General features: G+C 62.1%; 1 protein-coding gene across 2 annotated transcripts in view; it reads right to left on the bottom strand.

The window, feature by feature from the left end:
• MACROD1 (mono-ADP ribosylhydrolase 1) overlaps positions 1-18,188 on the bottom strand; it is a 147,579-nt gene that overhangs the window by 5,065 nt on the left and 124,326 nt on the right. For both annotated transcript variants that reach the window (XM_058526578.1, XM_058526581.1), the window contains exon 4: positions 10,045-10,074. In XM_058526578.1, the coding sequence (XP_058382561.1) occupies positions 10,045-10,074 (30 nt within the window). The remainder of the gene's footprint in view (positions 1-10,044; positions 10,075-18,188) is intronic.

The following is an 18,188-nucleotide window of genomic DNA, read 5'->3' as shown; positions in this document are numbered from 1 at the left end:
GGTGAGCCACTTGCCCAAGGGCACACAGCTGGACCACTCTCCTTCCTCTAGGACCGTGAAAGGGCCTGTCTCTCCCTTCCCACCCCAACCTCCCTCCCACCCTGGGCTATCTGGCTCTGTCTGCCCTCCTTGTCAAACACTTTTGGAAGACATTGCTTACGCCTGCTGTCTCCACACCCTCCTCACTGCCGGGTCCTGCAGGGTGGCTCCCGTTCCCCTCCCCATATCAACGCATGCGCCTCCCAGCAGAGGGACTGCTTTGGGGGCCTCCCATTGCTGAGTGGTCTGGGCCACTCATCTGGCTTGACTGTTGAGCTGCGCCCACAGCAGGGCTGCCTTCGAGACCCCCTCTCCATCCTCCTGCCTCCCCGATCTCTCCTGCCTCCTTCCTGGGCTCCTCAGATGCTCCCTTCCGCCCTCTGCTCCAGCCATGACCCTCCGCCCTGGTCCCAGGCCCTTCCCCCACATAAGCCCAGCCCCCTTGCTTGGGACCCCACCCCAGCCTCCTGCCAACAGCACAGCTTCATCACACCCCGCACTCAGCCTCAGGGCCTTCAGCTCACAGCCAGCCCCTGCCCACAAGTCCGGGGTCGGGAGGGCACGGGGAGAGGGCAGGGGCTGCAGCCAGCAGGGGCGGAAGGCGGGCAGGCTCCCGCGGGGGCCATTTGCCAAGGTGCTCGGGGTGTGTTGGCCGCTATTTAGGGTGCTGTAATATTCATGAAGGGAAGATTAGATATTTAAATTTATTCAGCAATAAACGCATCTCAGTGGGGCAGCATTCCTCACGCTAAACAAACAAGCAAGCAGGGGCTAATTAATTATTTACAGGAACACGAGGAGGCCTGTGGCCAGGGGGAGAGGGGGGCAGCTATGCCCCTGCCAGAGGGCGGGAGACCCTGACCGGCCTTGGGCCCGCCCCTCCATCTCCCCCCACCCCCCCATTCCTCCTTCACTGCTCACCCCCTTCTGGGATTTCTCTTCCCAGAAATCCTGCCCACAAGCTGGCTGGTGGCTTTGGGCAAGTCACTTAACCTCTCCGAGCCTCAGAACTGGCCTCTGAGAGTCGTGAGGAGGAGGCAGGGTTGAGGGGGACACGGGATGGGCTGGGACAGGATGGGACTGAAGGCCAGAGCGATTAAGCAACTGGCCCCAGATCTCACAGGCAGAGGGGAGCAGAAGCTCAGAGCCGCCTCGCCAGCCCCCATGGCGCAGGAACAGAGATGAAGACTGGTAGAGGCAAAGCCACTCTCTCAGCCAAGTAGGGGCTGTGAGGCCTTGCCAGGCTGCCCTCAGCCCTGCCCTGGCTTTCCTGGGCTGTGTGGGAGCCCGGCTCCTGGTGACAGGGCTGACCCAGCCCTAGGAGACCTGAGTCCCCTCCCCCAGCTCCTCCACCCCTTCTAGGTCACGTCTCTCTGTGCCTCAGTTTCCTCATCTGTCCAAGGTCGGTAACAGCGCCTCCCTCTGCGTTTGGCACGAGTGTTCAGTGGGAGACCACACCAGTTGCCTGCACTTTATCACACTGTCACCCCCATTGACAGATGGGGAAACTGAGGCCTAGCCACAGACTCCACAGGCAGAAGACTCCTGTGCCCCTCACACTGTGGGGCCTTCGTCACCGGGGGACAGGAGGGACTGCTGGGCAGAGATGTCGCCGAGGAAACCCTGGGCAGGGAGGGGGCTGGGAGTGAAGGGTGAGCTTGAGGCCTGGGGGGCTGGGAGGTGTGCCTCTCAGCCCGGGAAGGCACCTGGGTCTGGGCTCTAGGGACCACTGAACACCCAGATATGGCGCCCCATGGGCCCCAGGGCTGGGTGCCCGGCCCCAGGAGAGCCCAATCCAGTCAGCTTGGTGTGGCCTGCCCTGCCGCCCAGGCCCCAGCCACCGGCACAATCGCCAAATGCAGGGCTGAAAGGGGCCAGGCCCCAGCGGGAAGATGGGGAAACTGAGTCCCTGAGAGGGTACCAGTTGGGTAAAAGGCAGAAGCCTGAGCTGCCACACCCCAGGCCTCTAACCCTGCAGAGGGCAGGCCCAGCCCTAAAGCCTGGATAAACAACTCACCCCAGGGGCCTCGTGCCCCCTTCTCTAGCCCACCCTACACTCTCCATCTCTGGCCCCCATTCTCCTCCCTGGCCCAGGCTGAGCCTCGGGGGCCACGGCTCCACGAGAGGCCCCATGTCAGAACCGCTTGTGCGCTTCCGCCCACACCCTCCTGATCGCACATTCAATCAGCAAACCCTCGCTGGCCCCGGCTCTGTGCTAGGCTTGCGCTAGGCCCATCGGCCCATCGGGGGATGCAGAGCCCACCCTTGCCAGGCCCCACCCTTGCGGTGCCAAGGCGGGTGGGCGCCCCAGGGAGAAGATGGATGGATGAAAGCTCTGCGATGTGATCTGAAATTCATTACGGGGTGAGATCAGCTCCTTAAATGGGGATTTGAAAACATTAGGGCTTCATTATGTACACAACGGCAGCGTCTCATTCATCATGCAAAAATCACTCCCGTTATTAAAAATCCCCGTGGCAGCTGTGCGCAGGGGTTTGGCGGCATCTCGCCCGTGGGGGGCAGGGCACAGGCCCCACAGGCCTAGGTGAGAGTCTCTGCTGGGGAACTGAGTCCCTGCATCCCTCTTACCCAGGGAGGGTCAACTGACGGGTGGGGGGAGAGCACGGTTCAGCTCCAGGGACTTGGTGCCTCAGTTTCCCCATCTGCTAAATGGAGATGCTAATGGTACATCGCACAGTGAGGGTCTGGGAGATTCTGCAGGGACGGCTCAGCAAGGCCCTGGCGTCTGTGCTGTGGGCGCTCAGTCCATCCAGCTGCTGTCACCACCACCATCAGCAGCATCAACTGGGGTCGGGCAGGGGGCGTGGGAAGGCCCTGGGGTCTCTACTTGGAGACGGCAGGTCACTCCCTCGCTCAGAAACCTCCCATGGCTCCCAGGAGTCCATGAAATCAAATCCTCAGCCCTGAGCCAGGCCGGGGCTCCCCGCAACTTCCACCTTAGATGACCGTCTGGCCTCCTGTCTCCCTCCCACCTGGTCCAGCCACAATGGGGCAGTGCGGGGGGGGGGGGGTGGCGCCAGGCGCCAGGCCCTGTGCCAGGGAGGGGACGCGAGGCTCTAATGTCACGGGTTCTAACATCAGCAGGCCCTGCAACGGGAGGAGAAATTGAGCTGGACAATAGGGAAGGGAGGTGGGGGGTGGGCACTGTTTCAAGGTTGGGAAGGCCCCTCCGAGGAGGTGGCGTCTGAGCAGACTACTGATGAGAAAGAACCGACTTCGGGAAGGTCGGGGGAGGGGGTCCAGGCAGAGGGCTCAGCGGGCAGCAGCCCTGCTGCTGGCACAGCAGGCAGCCAGTGAGTCCAGGCCGAGAGGTGGGAGGGGAGGCCCCGTCCGCAGGGCCTGGGGGGCAGCAGCAGGAGCCTGGCATTGATTCTGGCGCAGTGGGAAATTTTGAGCAAGGGAGGGGCGTGGTCTGAGCCAGCCTCAGGCCCTCTGGGGCCCTTTGCTGTTCCCTCATTCTGGAATGCCCTCCCCCTCCCTGCCAACAACCCCAGACAACCCCAGGTCAGAGGGTCCCGGCCGCTCCCTGCCCCACGCACCCACCCAGCCGGAGCCTGGCCCATGGTGACGCTCAAGACCAGTTTGTGGCTGGTCTGCCCCTCGGGGCCGTCTGCTTCCTCGGAGCCCAGCCCGGCCCACGGAGGGGCCGCCACACAGCCTAGCCTGGAGAGGGCCACGGGGCACGTTATCTGCCCGCCGTGCCAGGCCATGGCTGATTGGAGCAGTCGGAGCAGAGCCTTCTCCCGGCGGCCGCGGGAAGCAATCACGGATTAGCGGCGCTGGGCGATGGCAGATAGTGCGGGGCAGGGGCACGGATGGCAGGGAACCGGGCAGGAGCCGAGGCCTGAATACTCAGAGACCTGGCTAATCCTCCCGGCCGGCCTGTCTCTGAACAGGAGAGCAAGCCAGAGAGCGAGAGAGAGAGAATGAGAGATGGAGAGAGCGCACGGGCCAGAGAGACAGTGTCAAAGAGACATGGGGAGAAAACCAGGAGAGAGGGAGACAGCGAGAGACGGAGCCAAGGGAGAGACACAGAAGGAGCATAGAGAGCGAAAGAGGCAGAAAGAGACAGAGACAGAGACAGAGAGACAGAGAAAGTGAGAGAGACTAAGAGAGAGACAGAGAGAGGAAAGAGGGCGACACCCACCCCAGGGTCACTTCTGTGTGTGAAGAGAGGTGAGGGTGGGCCCCAGGGTGGCAGGTTCCGCCAGTGGTGAGGGGTCTCGTGGTGGGGTGGGGGAGAGATGTGCACACACAGGTACCAGGGTAGGGGGGTGGGGGGCGCCTGGGCACAGCAGGTCCACACACAGGTCTGCACTGAGCACCTACTCTTGGCCAGGAGGTGGACAGACGCCCTGTGCACGCCCCTTAGGGGGGTAGTCCAATGGGGAGCAGTTGATACTTAAATAATTACACGAATGGGAGTCCGGTTACCAAGGGCGACAGAATGCCCACCTAGGAGGGGCAGGGTCTGCAGTGTCCCAGCACCCAGGACAGTGGCAGGCCCTTAATAAATAGAGCAGTAATGGGGGATAGGGGGTGACTGGAGACGCTGCCTTGACAGGGAGATAACCAGGCAGGAAGGTTGTGGTAGAGGGCTGGGAGCCCTCAGGCACGGGAGCAGCATGTGCAAAGGCCCTGTGCCAGGAGAGGCTGCAATGGAAGCTAAGCTACCCCGGCTTCTCTTGGGACCCTGGGGGACATATGACACACACATGGACTTGCAATGTGGGCACACGGGGCAGGGGCCATGCAGAGCTGAACGGGCAGGAGGGCAGGGTGGCTGCACCAGGTGTGAGCTGGCTCCTGGAGGTCTGGGTGGGGACGCTGACCTCCAGAAGTCCCCAGGCATGGAGTGCTGTTGGCAGTGAGTGTGTGTGTGGGGGGGACGGGGCTCCATCCTGCCCTGCCTACCCTGTGCCTGCCAGGGCCCTGCCTAACCCCAACCCGCCCGCCTCGGGCCGGCCCTTCGGGGCGCTGGCCAGGCAGGAGCAGAGATGGCGGCCACGCCAGCAGAGGAAGGCGGCCCTGAATTAATCTGTCACTAAAGCTGGGCCGTGGCAGGCGCAGTCATGATTTAGATGAATAATTGAAACGCTCCGATACATTTATTATCCCTTTAGTGCAAAAGTGGCAGAGAAAGACGAGGGGTAATTGAAAAAGAGCGCACAAATCTCCACGAGAAAGCCGGCTGCTTATCGCCGAGTAAACATTTCAGTCCTAATAAACAGGAGAGACACGCGTCAGGGCCCTGTCGATTCCCATCCTGATTTAGGGCCCGCCTCCCTTCTTACCATACAATGGGAGAGCGTTTCTTTTTGTAAAAAATTTTATCGAGCCAGTAAAAGGCTCTCCAGGAGGTAGGCGGGAGAGCCGGAGTGGGCCTGGCAGTCTCCACGCCTGAAGGTCTGGCCAGGAGGCTGGGTGGCTGCCTCAGTCCCATCAGGTCTCCCCACCACAGACGCTAAGCCCTCAACCTGGTGGGCCTCTCGATCCCTCTGTACGTGGGAAACTCCTATTCAGCCTTCAGGGCCCAAGTCAAATGCCCCCTCTGCTGGGAAGCCTTCTATTAAAATGGGTCTCTTTGAGGGCAGAGCCAAATCGTGAGTTCCAGTGTTTGACACAGGTGGCCCCCTGCAAACACACACTCAGAAAGAAGCCTGAGGGGCCAGCCCAGTGGCACAAGTGGTTAAGTGTGCACACTCCGCTGCCGCGGCCCGGGGTTCGCCGGTTCGGATCCCGGGCGCGCACCGACGCACTGCTTGGCAAGCCATGTGTGGCGGCGTCCCATATAAAGTGGAGGAAGATGGGCATGGATGTTAGCCCAGGGCCAGTCTTCCTCAGCAAAAAAAGAGGAGGATTGGCAGATTTAGCACAGGGCTGATCTCACAAAAAAAAAAAAAAAAAAAGAAAGAAGCCTGAGAAGGAATGGGGGGTAGGGGGTTTTCTTGAGACTCACTGTGTTGCCAGAACTGCCTAGCTTGGCCTCAGGGCCTGGTGGGGGGCCCAACCCCTGTATGAGGCAGGCCCAGGAGCCCCAGACCCTTTGGGTTAAGTCCTTTTGGCCCCAGGAGCCCTTGGGGCTCTCTCTGAGGTTGAGGGGGCCCAGCAGACTCCCTTCCCCGCTCCCTAGGGGCCGTGGTCCCCTCCCACCCGAACCACCACACACTCACAGTAAACTGTGGGCTTACTGCCCCGAAGTCCTGCAGGCCAGGCCCTGCCCCCAGATGTTTATACCCCTGTCATGGGACTGGAAGGGACCCCCGTTGTAGGGCTGTTAGACTCATGTCCCCAGCTCCGAGGGCAGAGCCCAGCACACAGAGGGTGCGACTAACTGCCCCATAGGGGCTGTTCCAGCGGCTCGAATCCCCTCGAACCCTGCTCCTGGGGAGAGTACGTTCTGGTGGGGAGACAGGCACTAGGGACAACAGAGAACACTAGCATGTTGAAAGGGGATCCGGGCTCCAGAGAAAGCCCCCGAGCAGGGGAGAGGGCCGGCTGGGGCAGTCTTATTTTACTGTGTTATTATTATTTTCTTGAGGTCATACTGGTTTATAACACTATGTAAACTCCGAGTGTGCGTCGGTCTATTTCGGCTTCTGTATAGACTGCATCCTGTTGCCACGGCTGGGGCAGTTTTCAACAGAGTGGCCGGGGCAGCCGGATGGGCCTGTGCTTGTTAGAGGCATGGATGGGGGGCAGGGTGGGGAGATGGGTGGGTAGGTGGGTGGGTGGTGATGGGAGGTGGGCATGGAGGCCTGAACCCCGAGGGTTGGACTGAGGAGAAGAGGGAGGAACCTCAGGGGTGTCTGGGCAGAGTCAGGCGGGGACCCAGGTCCCCCAGTCCCAGGCTGCTCCTGCTGTGCCCCCCGCCTTGGCAGGTGGGGGGGTTAAGGCTGGAGGGACAGAGGGGCAGTGGAGAGCGCAGCTAGCAGCCGTGAGGGCAGAGGATGTCCCTGGTCTGGGGCCCCCTCCATTCCAGCCCCAGGCGGGCGCCAGGCCCCCACCAGCCCCAGCCTCGCGCCCACGGCGGTCCCTCCCCGCCACCTCCACCTTGTTCCAATCACATTAGCGGAGTGACAGCCCCAGCGAGCACTCGCAGCGGCTCCATAAATCTCGGCCGGCGTTAAAAGGCTGGACTCCGGGCCCACTTCCTCCCGGGCCCGGCCTCCCATCCATCTCTGCGTCAGTCAGGCCCGCTCCAGCCTCCTCTCACCCCCGGTGTTGCAGGAAGTGGGGCTAGAGGGACCCCCACGGGGCCTCCCCTCAGTCTGGCCAGAGCAGGCACCCTCTGACTTCCCAGAGTGAAGTCACCAGGTCGTCTCTGAGCCACTCCCCACCCTGGCTAAAACCTCGGTAGCTCCCACTGCCCTCGTCAGCTTAACTTGTCAGGCCATCCCTGCCTACCTGTAGTTCACTTATTCATTCAACAACCATCTATCCAGCACCTAATGTGCTGGAGATACATGCGTGCCCTCTGGAGCCTTCATTCTCAGCGGGACAGACAACAGACAACGAATATAGTAAAGAAGTAAATTATAGGGTGGGCCCCGTGGCATAGCGGTTAAGCGCACGTGCTCCGCTGCTGGCGGCCCGGGTTTGGATCCCGGGCGCTCACCGATGCACCGCTTGTCAGGCCACGCTCTGGCAGCATTCCACATAAAGAGGAGGAAGATGGGCACAGATATTAGCTCAGGGCCGGTCTTCCTCAGTAAAAAGAGGAGGATTGGCATGGATGTCAGCTCAGGGCTTATTTTCCTCACACACACACACACACACAAAAAGTAAATTATATGGCTCATTGAGAGAGAGGTGCTCTGAGAAAGAGAAAAACTAGAACAGTGAGAGGGGCCTGAGGTGCAGGGTGGGCTAGGGGCAGGTGGACGCAATTTCAGTTAGGGGTCAGTGTGGGCCTCACTGAGAAGCTGGCACATAGGTAAAGACTTGTAAGGCATGAAGGGTGCAGCCACATGGATGTCTGAGGAAGAGCATTCCAGGCAGAGGGAACAGCCAGTGCAAAGGCCCTGAGGCAGGAGTGGGCAGGCCTGTTCCAGGAACTGTAGGGAGGCTGGCATGGCTGGTGCAGAGTGGGGAGGGGCGGGCAGTGTGGCAGTGAGTCTGATGGGTGGCTGGGGCCTTGTGGACCACGGCAAGGACCTCGGCCATGGCTCCCAGTGAGGTGAGAGCTCTGGTAGAGTTTTGAGCAGAAGGATGATGACCTGACTTAGGATTTAGAAGTCCCACACCTTTGTGGGATCCTTTGTCTTCTGGAACTGAATGGCTAAGAATCCAGCTCCTCTTGTGGTCTCTGAGGCTCCTGCGTCACCCCCCACCTCCCCTCCTGGCTGGGCTCCGACCACTCTGATCTTCTGAGTCTCCCCGAATGCCCCACGCTCTCCCTCACTTCAGGCCCTCGCCTGTGCTGTTCCCTCTGCCCAGGAAGCCCTTCCCGCCGCTCTTCCCCCTCTCTCCTACCCACCCCTTGAGTCCCAGTGGAGGCACCACCTCCTTCCAGAGCCTTCCTGATGCCCAAGCATGGACAGGTGCTCCTTGCTGAGCTCCCACTGGGCCTGCGAGCCCCCCACATCGCACAGACCACCCTGTGTCACGGTGGGTGCTCCCCTCTGGACTGTGAGCTCTGGGAGGGCAGGGACCAGGCCCCTCCGGTGCCCGGCAGATGTGTCGCAGCTCCCAGCTCAGGGCCCCGCACACAGTAGGCGCTCAATCATTGCGTGATGAATGATGAATGTGAAGGAGAGGGGTGGCCGTGGGCACAGTGTGACAGGAGTCAGATCACCTCGGGCCCCCGAGTGAGGGTCCTAGGTGGGCCCCAGCCCCCAGCGAAGCCCCTCGTTCTGCGAGGCCTCCAAGGCGGCTGTGACCTCCACAGGGGAGCTGGAGGAGAAGGGGAAGGGAGGGAGGGAAGACATCTCGAGGCACAAACAGACCCCCCATCCTGCATCCTGGCCGCTCACCGACAGCTCTTAACGCCGCTCTTATTTATTCCTGACCTTCGCTGCCCCTTTTATTTTTCCCCCTTTTAAAACCTGGCCTGGGCCCCGCCACTGCTGCCGTAAACACGGCCCCTGGGATTTATCCGACGGCGCATTAACCCCTGGCCCCTGGCTCACCAATCATCCTGCCGCCTGTGTAGACAGCGGGCAGCCCGGCCGGCTGGGGACCGAGGGGCTGGGGCGAGGGGACCGGTGTGGCCGGGCCTGGGCAGGCACTGGGGGCACAGGGACTGCCCCCCCTCGGCACCCGCTGACTTTGGCCTGGCCGCGGGGCCCACCCTGACCTCCGACCTCCAGCCCACCTGGCCCTGCTTCGTGGTGGTCGTTAACAATAGCGAGCACAGCAATATTCTCGGGGGCTTAACAGTGGGCAGAGCCCTCCCTGACTTCAAGAGACCTCGTCCCGGCTGTGGAGCCGCCCTGCGAGGTTTCAGGGCAGAGCGGAGATGATAACTTTGTCCTCACAGGTGGAGAAACTGAGGCCAAAGGGACACAGGGCTTGCCCAGGGCATGGGGGCGGTAGGGGCAGGGCTGGGCTTTTCCCACCACACCTGCGGCCCCCTGTCCCAGGCTTGGCCCCTTTTAAACCTCTCGTGTCCCCCCACCCCCAATTACAGACCAGCAGGCCTCTGCTCAGAGGGTGGGGACCTGCCCAGTCACCCAGCTGGGTGGGAGCCAGGCTGCCATCCAGGTGTCTAGCTTTTCTACAGCGATGGCGGGCCGGGCAAGGCCGGGGGAGGGGGGAGGCAGAAGAGCAGAGATGGAGAAATGGGGGGGGCACTGTGGGGATGACAGGGAGGCTGCGGGGAAGACAGAGAGCTGGGCACAGTGGGTGAGGGGACCAGGAGGAGAGAAGCAGACGTGGAAGGAGAGGGGAAGTGTCATCAACCCCCCAACCGCGCCTCCCCCTCTTCACTCCCACCCCGCGTCCCCCCACCACGCCCCCAGACCACAGGAAGGGTCCACTCACCGCCACCGCCTCCGAGCAGGGAGCTGTTGGCTGCAAGAGAGAGAGACAAAGGCGGGTCAGTCGGGTGGGGAGTGGCTGGGGGCAGACGGCTGCATGGAGGGGGAGATGGGGGGCTTCCAGCTGGGCCCAAGCAGGGCCCAGGCCCCTGGGTCTTCAGACTCTGGGCACAGGGTCTCCTCTGAGGCGGGGCGGACAAGGAGGAGCTGGGACTGCCGAGGCTCCTAATGGGCCTGGGGTTTGGAGGGTGACGGGCTGGGGGGCAGGGGAGCCACCAGGGTCCCGCCCGCTCAGCCCAGAAGCAGCTGCATGTGGGGTAGATGGCCGGCGGCCATGTGATTCCTTTCATTCATTCATTCATTCATTCATTCTTTCTTTCTTTCTTTCACCCCACAGTGTCTCCCGTGCCAGGCCTGGGGCAGAGACGTGGGGCAGACAGGGCAGCCTCGGTCCCCGCCCTCGGGGCTCGTGGGCTGTGGAGGGACACGGACCAGAAGCCACTAGGAAACAGACTGAATCACTGCAGCCGTGTGAGCGCTGCCCAGGGACGAGTGTGTGCAGGGAACACGAGGCCGTGAACCCGGGCCGGGGGGGCCTCATGGGTGACACTGACTGTGAGCGATGGATGTCAGGGCCCCATCCCGGGGCCGGGCAGGGAGGGCCCGGAGCATGCGGACGGGAGCCAAAGCCAGGTCCATAGCTGGTGACTGGAGCCACCGTGCTCTGTGCCTCAGTTTCCCTGTATGTAAAACAGGGAGCATAGGGCACCTCACATGGAGTGAAGGTCAAGGGGGAGAGGGACCTTCAGCTCCAACCCCTGCCCCCTCTCTAGACGGGAGCTGTACCGCGGCCTCCATGGCTGCCCCGTCCATCTCGCTCTGCCCAGCCAGCTGCCCTCCCGCCTCCCCCGGGGCTGACAGGAGGGCAAAGTGAAGCTGGCAGCCTTTGGGCTGGAATGTCGGGGCCATGCCGGTCCGTGCGCCCGCCCCGGCCTGGGCTCCAGCTCGTGGGCACCCATCTGCATCCGTGTTAACCGCTGGGCAGGGCGGGGCAGGTGCTGCCCGGTGCGGGGGGAGACCAGCTGTGCCTCAGCCCCTCTGGCCCCAGAGTCCCGGCTCTGGCACCTACCCTATTCCCCGGGCCCCTTGCAGCCCCTCTGGGTGAGGGCGCACGGAGCAGAGCCCGGGCCAGGAGAGGGGGCCGTTTCCGGCGGCTGGGCTGCAGGCCGGGGTGCTGTGCGGAAGCCGTGGCCGCTGCTAAGTGGTGTCGGGCGGCTCCGAGTGGCTGGTCTCCCGGAGCTGACAGCTCTTCGCTTGGGGAATAATTAATTCCATAGCCCAAAAACCCAGGGCTGCAAGTTGCCACGTTACTTGCGAGATTAATACAAGCAGCTAATTAAGATGGAGAGGCGAGGAGCGGCTGGGCGCTCCCAGAGCAGGGCTGAGGGGCCGCGGGGACGCGGGAGGAAGGCAGGCTGAGCAGGCGGGGAGGCAGCGGGGCCAGAGCCCGGCTAGAGCAGGAGATGGACCAGGGCTGGACACCCAGGCAGAGGCGGCAGGCTGCTGGGGGGCTGGGTCCCCAGAGGCTCTGGATGTGGCCTCTGCCCCAGGAACGCACGTTTCCGATGACAGAGCGAGGACTATTTGCCAGGCACAGGCTGAGTGTTTTGCACAAATGATCCCATTTACCATCACAACGAAGCCACAAGGGCAGTGCTATCGCTCCCATTTGACAGATGAGGAAACCGAGGCTCAGAGGCTGAGTCGCGCAGCGGCAGTAGCAGGATGGGAAGTGGGTCTGTCTGACTCCAAAGCCAAGCCACAAAGCAGGCCGACCTCAAGGCAGACTGCCCAAGGGACTGTCATGGAGGCTCTCCCCCAGCCAGAGTGGGGCCTGCCTCCTCCATACCCGGTGCAGAGCACACAGTAGGCCCTTCAGATATGTCTTGACCCGCCCCGGCCCCCCCACCCCCCAGCAGGTCTGGCTGCAGAGATGGCGGCTGGACATCTGGACAGTCCTGCCCCAGAGCCAGCAGCGGTGTCCCCAGGCCAGCTCCCGGCCCCCTCGGCCCTCAGGGCAGTCCTGGCGGCTGTCGGAGCTGCCCTCCACGGCCCTTCCCCACCTCCCCCCATCACCTCTCTTAATTAACACCGGCCGCAAACGAGCTGGCTCCACTCACAGAGGGCTCAGCGCCAAATGGGTTGGCAGCGAGCCTCGAAGGGGCGGCAGGGGAGGGGCGGGACCTGCCGTTCTGCAGGCCCCGCTGGAAGGAGATGCCAACCCGCCACCTGCCTGGCACCCCCCAAACCCCAGCAGGTGTGGCCCTGCCCAGGTGAGGGGACTGGGGTGGACGGCTCCGATGAACCAGGCCAGGAACATCCAGGGGCTGAGGAGGGAGGTGGGCCTGGGCGGAGGAGGGACTCACCAGGCCGAGCTGGGGGAAGGGCGGGCCAGGTGGTGCTACTGTCACAGGTGGGGAAGGGCAGGTGAGGCCGGCACTGGGGGCTCAGACTTGGGCTGCACAGAGGACCTGGTCACTGCCCGTCCCCGAGCTCAGCGGGCATCTTAGGAGGCTGGTCCTGCAGAGTCCCCTTCCCCCAGCCCACCACGCCCCGCAGTCCCATGGGCGGGCCTCAGGGGGACGGGCGGCGGCCCACTGGTCTGGACCCAGTTCCTCTGCTCCTCTTTCCTCCGGGCCCGTCCGGCCTTCTCCCCCGGGGTCCTGGACGCCAGGCTGCCCAAGGCCCTCCAGCTGAGCCAGGCTGCTCCAGGGAATGGCCTGGGGGCTTGGGGAGGACACGGAAAAAGGGGAGCACCAAAGATACCAATGGGCAGTCCCTCGATGCACCACCCATCCTCCCACGGAAGCAGGGTGGTCCCAGGCCTCCCTGCTCCAGACCAGGGCTGGCCCCTCCCACCTCACCCAACCCGACGCTGGCCTGGCGTCTCCGGCTCCTCCTGTGCTGCTGCTGCCCCCATGCTCCCCTCAGTTTGGTTGGAGGCCCTAAATCACGACTGGTCATTAGCCCATTTTTCAGATGAGGAAACTGAGGTTCACGGAGTGCCTGGGGAGTGGGGGAAGGGGCTTGAAGCAGGATGCTGGTTGTCAGCACCCATTTTCTTAACCCCAGCACGCTCCCTCTGTCCGAAGGGGTCCTTAATGCCTTCTTGCTGACGCGTGGCAAGGGGTGAGCGGCTGTGATGTGGGACGAGCACTGGACCTTGAGTCCAAGCGGGGGCTGGTGACCCAGCCCCACCCAAGAGACCCAAACCTGCCCCAGCAAAGCAGGGGTCTTGGAGCTCCTGAGGTGTGAGGGGCTGGGCCCAGGCCTCGCCCTGGGGGCGTGGGGGAGGGTGGGAGGCTTGTTCTGGCTTTGGGGGGCGTGGGTTCCTTGGGGGCTGTGGGCTGGCTGGTCCGAAGCCTGCCATCCGAGTCCGCTTGTCAGCCCTGACTGCAGGTGGTCCAGCCGTGACGCGACCCCCACGTGCCTGTGCCATGCTCCACTGGCCGTGATTAACTGGCTCTGGCCTCCGTGCTGGGCCTGTGACCTTGGGGTGGAAATGCAGTCCGCACCCCCCGAAGCCAGTCACTGCCAAATCCTCTGTCCCCTGACGGAGGACAGACGGCCCATCGGGGCCACCTGGGGGCCTCACCCCAATCTCCACACGTCCTGCCGGCCCTGCCCTGCCCCCACACTGCTGCTCATGCAGTGCCCTCCCCACACCTCCTCAGGCCGGGCACCTCCTGGGGACCCAGCCCCTGCCCCCCAACACTTGCTGTCCCCGTGGGCAGGATGGACTGGCTCCTCAGTTTCTGTCCCTGCACCACAGGTCAGAGGAGGCCAGGGCAAAGGGGGGCCTGGCCGGCCCTTCTTCACACGAAACATTTTAATTGGGTGCTAACCGTATGCCAGGTGCCGCCAAGCATACAAAGATGAACAAGACAGTCCCTGGGCCTCCGGGGCTCCCAGCCTGGGGGGACAGGGAGGGAGCGTGTGAAGGCCACGGTGAGGGAGGTACGAGAGCTGGTGCAGCCTGGAGACTGGGAGGGCTTCACGGAGGAGGTGGCACGTGCCTGAGGCTGGAGAGAGGTGGCTGCACACACACCTTCAGAGACAAGAAGGAAAGGCATGCAGGGAGGGGGTGCCACTCGGGCCCCCCTGAGTCTGAGGAGCCACGGGGGGTCATGCTGGGCAAGGTCAAGGTTGGCTCTGCCTGACTCTCCACAGGCGGGAGGAGAATCAAAGGGGACAGAATGCTGTGGAACCAGGCGGGGTGGACATGGGACTGGATGACAAATGGGGAGGAGGGGGAGGGAGAGGGCAGACACACGCAGACCCCTCTCCCTCTTCTGGTCACCCGCCCCCCCGCCCCTGCCGGGCAGACCTCATTAGAAAAACAGCCCCCATTTTGAGGCCCAGGCAGGGCACAGTAGGCATGAGCTTCAGGGCCATAATACTTTTAGGTCCATGAAAATGTAATTTCTTTTAAAATCAGGGGAAAAAAAATGAACTTTTATTGAAGCAAATATTTTAATATATAACGTTAATATATTTGTCTTTATGCCAACAAAGTCATTGAATCTAACTTTTCATATTTTGTTGCAGGGGAAGGGCCGGCGATGGCAGAGGGCCTGGGCCTGGGCCGGGGACGCTCCAGACTCACATGGGCCCATTTAATCCTCACCCTGTGCGGACGACGCTCTGACTAACTCACTTTACAGATGAGAAGGCTGAGCCACGGAGACGACCTTCTCACAGTGCAGATTGGAACATCTCCTATTTACCCTCAGCTTCCTGACTAAACCCCTCCAAAGCTCCCCTTTGCTCTCCGGATAAAGAACTAGCCCCAGCCTACTCCAGGTCCATGGGCTGTGCTGACTCATCATCCAATTTCCTCCCCTCTCCCCTCCATCACTCTCTGGGCCATGCTCCGGATCCTCAAACTTGCTGCATTCCCTCTGGCCTCAGGGCCTTTGCACGGGCTGGTACCTCTGCATGGAAGAGACACGCACCATCCCCCACCCGGGGTGAGCACACGCAGCTACCCGGGGCTAGAGCTGGTCCCTGGTTAGGCCCTCCCGTGGGGCCATGAATCACTGCTTCCAGCATCCTCAGCTCCCAGGTAAGTGCCTCCCTTGCTCCCGCACCCCCGCCCTGTGTGTCTCACCCACAGCTGCGTCCCCAGCATCCAGCCTGGAGCCTGGCACACAGCAGGTGCCCGCTAACAATTACTGAATGAACCCACCGGCTTGTGGATTGCACCCAAGTCACTCAGCTGGGCCGCATGGGGTCTGCCCGGCTCTGAAGCCCAGGCTCTCACGTGCGGGCCTTGCAGAAGAGCCCAACCCTCGGGCTGGGGCCGGGGTCCCCAGGAGGCAGGACCTGGGGTGGGGGGTGTGCAGGTGACAGAGCCAGCCCAGGGGCAGCGGCAGGAGGCGGGGTAGGAGCTGACAGGGACTAAATCTTCTGGCCCAGGGTGGGGGAGTGACGAGGGAGGTGAGGGGGCGCCACGCGGGGGCTGGGCCGTCACAGAGGAGACTCAGCGACCCGAGGAAAGCGCTGAGCAGGTTACTGGGCCAGGGAGAGGCCGGCGGGCGGGCACAGCGGTGACTTTGAGGCCGGCACGGCCCCCCTGTGCTTCCAGAAGCCGCTGCTGCCGCATGCCCCTGTCCGCCGCTCCACACACCCCATCCTGGCCTCAGATCCCTGGACAGCCCCCGGCCAGGCTCAGGGAGCTGCCGGCTGCTCCCCCAAATCACCCAGGCCCTTGGCCAGCCCGTTTTCCTCCACCCTCCCTCGCCAGACCAGATCTCAGCGTCCTGTCATTTGTCAAATAGGCATCCAGCCCCTATGATGTGCCAGGCTCTGGGAGACAGACAGGCAAGGCCTTGCTGACACACAGCTCCTCATCTAGCAGGGAGAGTCAAGAATCAACAGAACAAGAATAAACTTGAACAATTACTGTTAGCGCGAGAGGTTGTAAAGGAAATAAAACAGAGAAGAGAGTGGCAGGAGGGCGGGGGGGGGGGGGGTGGTGCTGATCTAGAAGGAGAGGGCAAGGACCTGCTGAACAGAGGGAGCTGTAAGGAGCACACCCCAGGCAAGGGATAGCCTGTGCAAAGGCCCTGAGGCAGGAGCTGGCCTGGTGGATTTGAGGCACAGCGAGGAGGCCGCTGCGGCTGAAGCAGAGTGAGTGGGGGCGAGAAACAGGAGAGAAGGTCAGAGGGCAATGGGGGCAGGAGGGGACCTGCTGGCTACTGCATTATCCAGGCAAGCCCTTCCCAGCCTCCCTGAGGGAGTGGGGGTCTCCTGGGTACTCCCGCGATGCCTGTGTGTCGCCCATCACAGCCCTGCGGTCCATTGCAGCTGCCCCGTTCCTGGCCTGTCTCCCCGGGACGAGCCCCCACTGCTCACAGCACCCCAGAGTCTGGCACAGCACCTGGTACCCACGAGGAGACGATTGATTGACCGACTGACCGCTGGATCCACTGGAGGCCCCAGCCCCACAGGGGTGTTTTGGGGAGTTTTGTTCCTGGGAAATCCAGACCAGTTTCCTCCCCCTCCTTTGCGCAGGCCGGGTGGGTATCCGTGTAACTTGAGGGCGAGTCGTTTAAAACATGTTTTAGATTAGAAACGCCCCACAGATGGAAGAAAATGTGAAATGTGCTGAATTTTTGAAGATAAAACAAGAGACTTCAAAGGCACCTCAAGCTGTGAGAGCAGTTGCCGTGTTTGACAAGCTCTGTCCCCTCAGGCCAAGGTCACCGTCCTCCAGGTGAGGCTGCCTGGCGGAAAGTGGGAGCCTTACTGGACCTTCCCCAGGCTGCGGGGGTGGGGGTGGGGGGCGGGGGGGGGAGCGGGGCCTCATGGGGGGAGGGCTCACATTTGTGGGGCACCCGGCTTCCACCCGGGACCCCAGCTGATCAATCATCTGAACGTGTGTGCACACGGGCATACACACCCCTTCCTGCCCTACTTACAGATGGGGAAACTGAGGCCCAGAGAGGCAAACTGACTTGCTCAAGACCACAGCCCTTAGCGGGAGGAGGCGCCAAGATCCTTGTGCTTTGTAGGGCCTGGTCCTAAAACCCTCAGCCAGTTGGTCCACCCCTGGGGCCTCAGTTTCCCCATCTGGGGGCTGGCGTGGTCAGTTAACTGAGGCCTTTGTGGGGCATCGATGACAAAGTTTAAAATCCCTGTAAAACCGTTTCGGCTTTACAGCTTTATGGTGGCCATGGGTGCAGAGCTGGGGGCCCTGGGTGCAGAGGGTCCCAGCTCTTCCAGGTCAGCGGGGGAGAAGGGTGAGATGAGCCTGTGACAGGTTGATTAATAATAATAACAACAGCAGCTTCTACCTCCTGTTCCCAGCTGGACTCCCCCTTCTAAGGTCTCCCCCTCAGCCTCTTCCTTCCCACTGGCCCTGTGCCAGGCCCCCCTTCCTCTGCCTCCCCTGAACCCCGAGAGGCCTCCCTCACTCTGGCCCCACTCCTCCCAGCTCCCCACTGCCCGCTCGCCCGTGTCCACCCCAGCTCTGCAGCCCCCTCCCTGGTCCACCCTGGGGGTCCCACCCTGAGGGCTCTCCCTACAAAAGCCGCCCAGTCAGCCATTTCAGCTCAAAGTGACTTGGCTGCAGTCCCGTGGGCCTGAGCCTCTCCTTCGTCCCCTCCTGCTCTGCCCCTGGACACCCAACCTCCTGGCTGGCGGCCCCCAAGCTGAACCCCAAACCTTGGACCCCAACCCTACTCAACAACCCCTCTCCAAATGCCTGTCCCCAGGCACCGTCTACATACTGGTGTTTCGTTATGCAGGAAATTCACGTTCATTGCCCCAAATTGGATAAAATACATAAACAAAAAGCCAAGGAAAAGTGAGTCACCCTCCAGCGCATCATACAGACTCCGCGAGTCCCTGCTCACATTTTCCTGTAGGACCTTCCAGACTTGCAACAAAAACAAAAAATAGTTAATAACACAGTTATCGAGCAAATTCTCTGTGCCAGGCATTGGGCCAAGTGTTTCCAGTGGATCCTTTCACTTCACCCTTCCCTCCCCGGAGAGCCCAAGGAGAGGGTACTATTGTCTTTCCCCACTTTGCACATGAGGAAATAGAGGCTCAGAGAGGTTGAGTGACTTGCCCAAGGTCACG

Source organism: Diceros bicornis, chromosome 31, assembly GCF_020826845.1.
Source record: "Diceros bicornis minor isolate mBicDic1 chromosome 31, mDicBic1.mat.cur, whole genome shotgun sequence".
NCBI classification, from domain to species: Eukaryota; Metazoa; Chordata; class Mammalia; order Perissodactyla; family Rhinocerotidae; genus Diceros; species Diceros bicornis.
The sequence above is the reverse complement of the archived record's forward strand: the minus strand, read 5'-3'. Positions and strand labels throughout refer to the sequence as shown.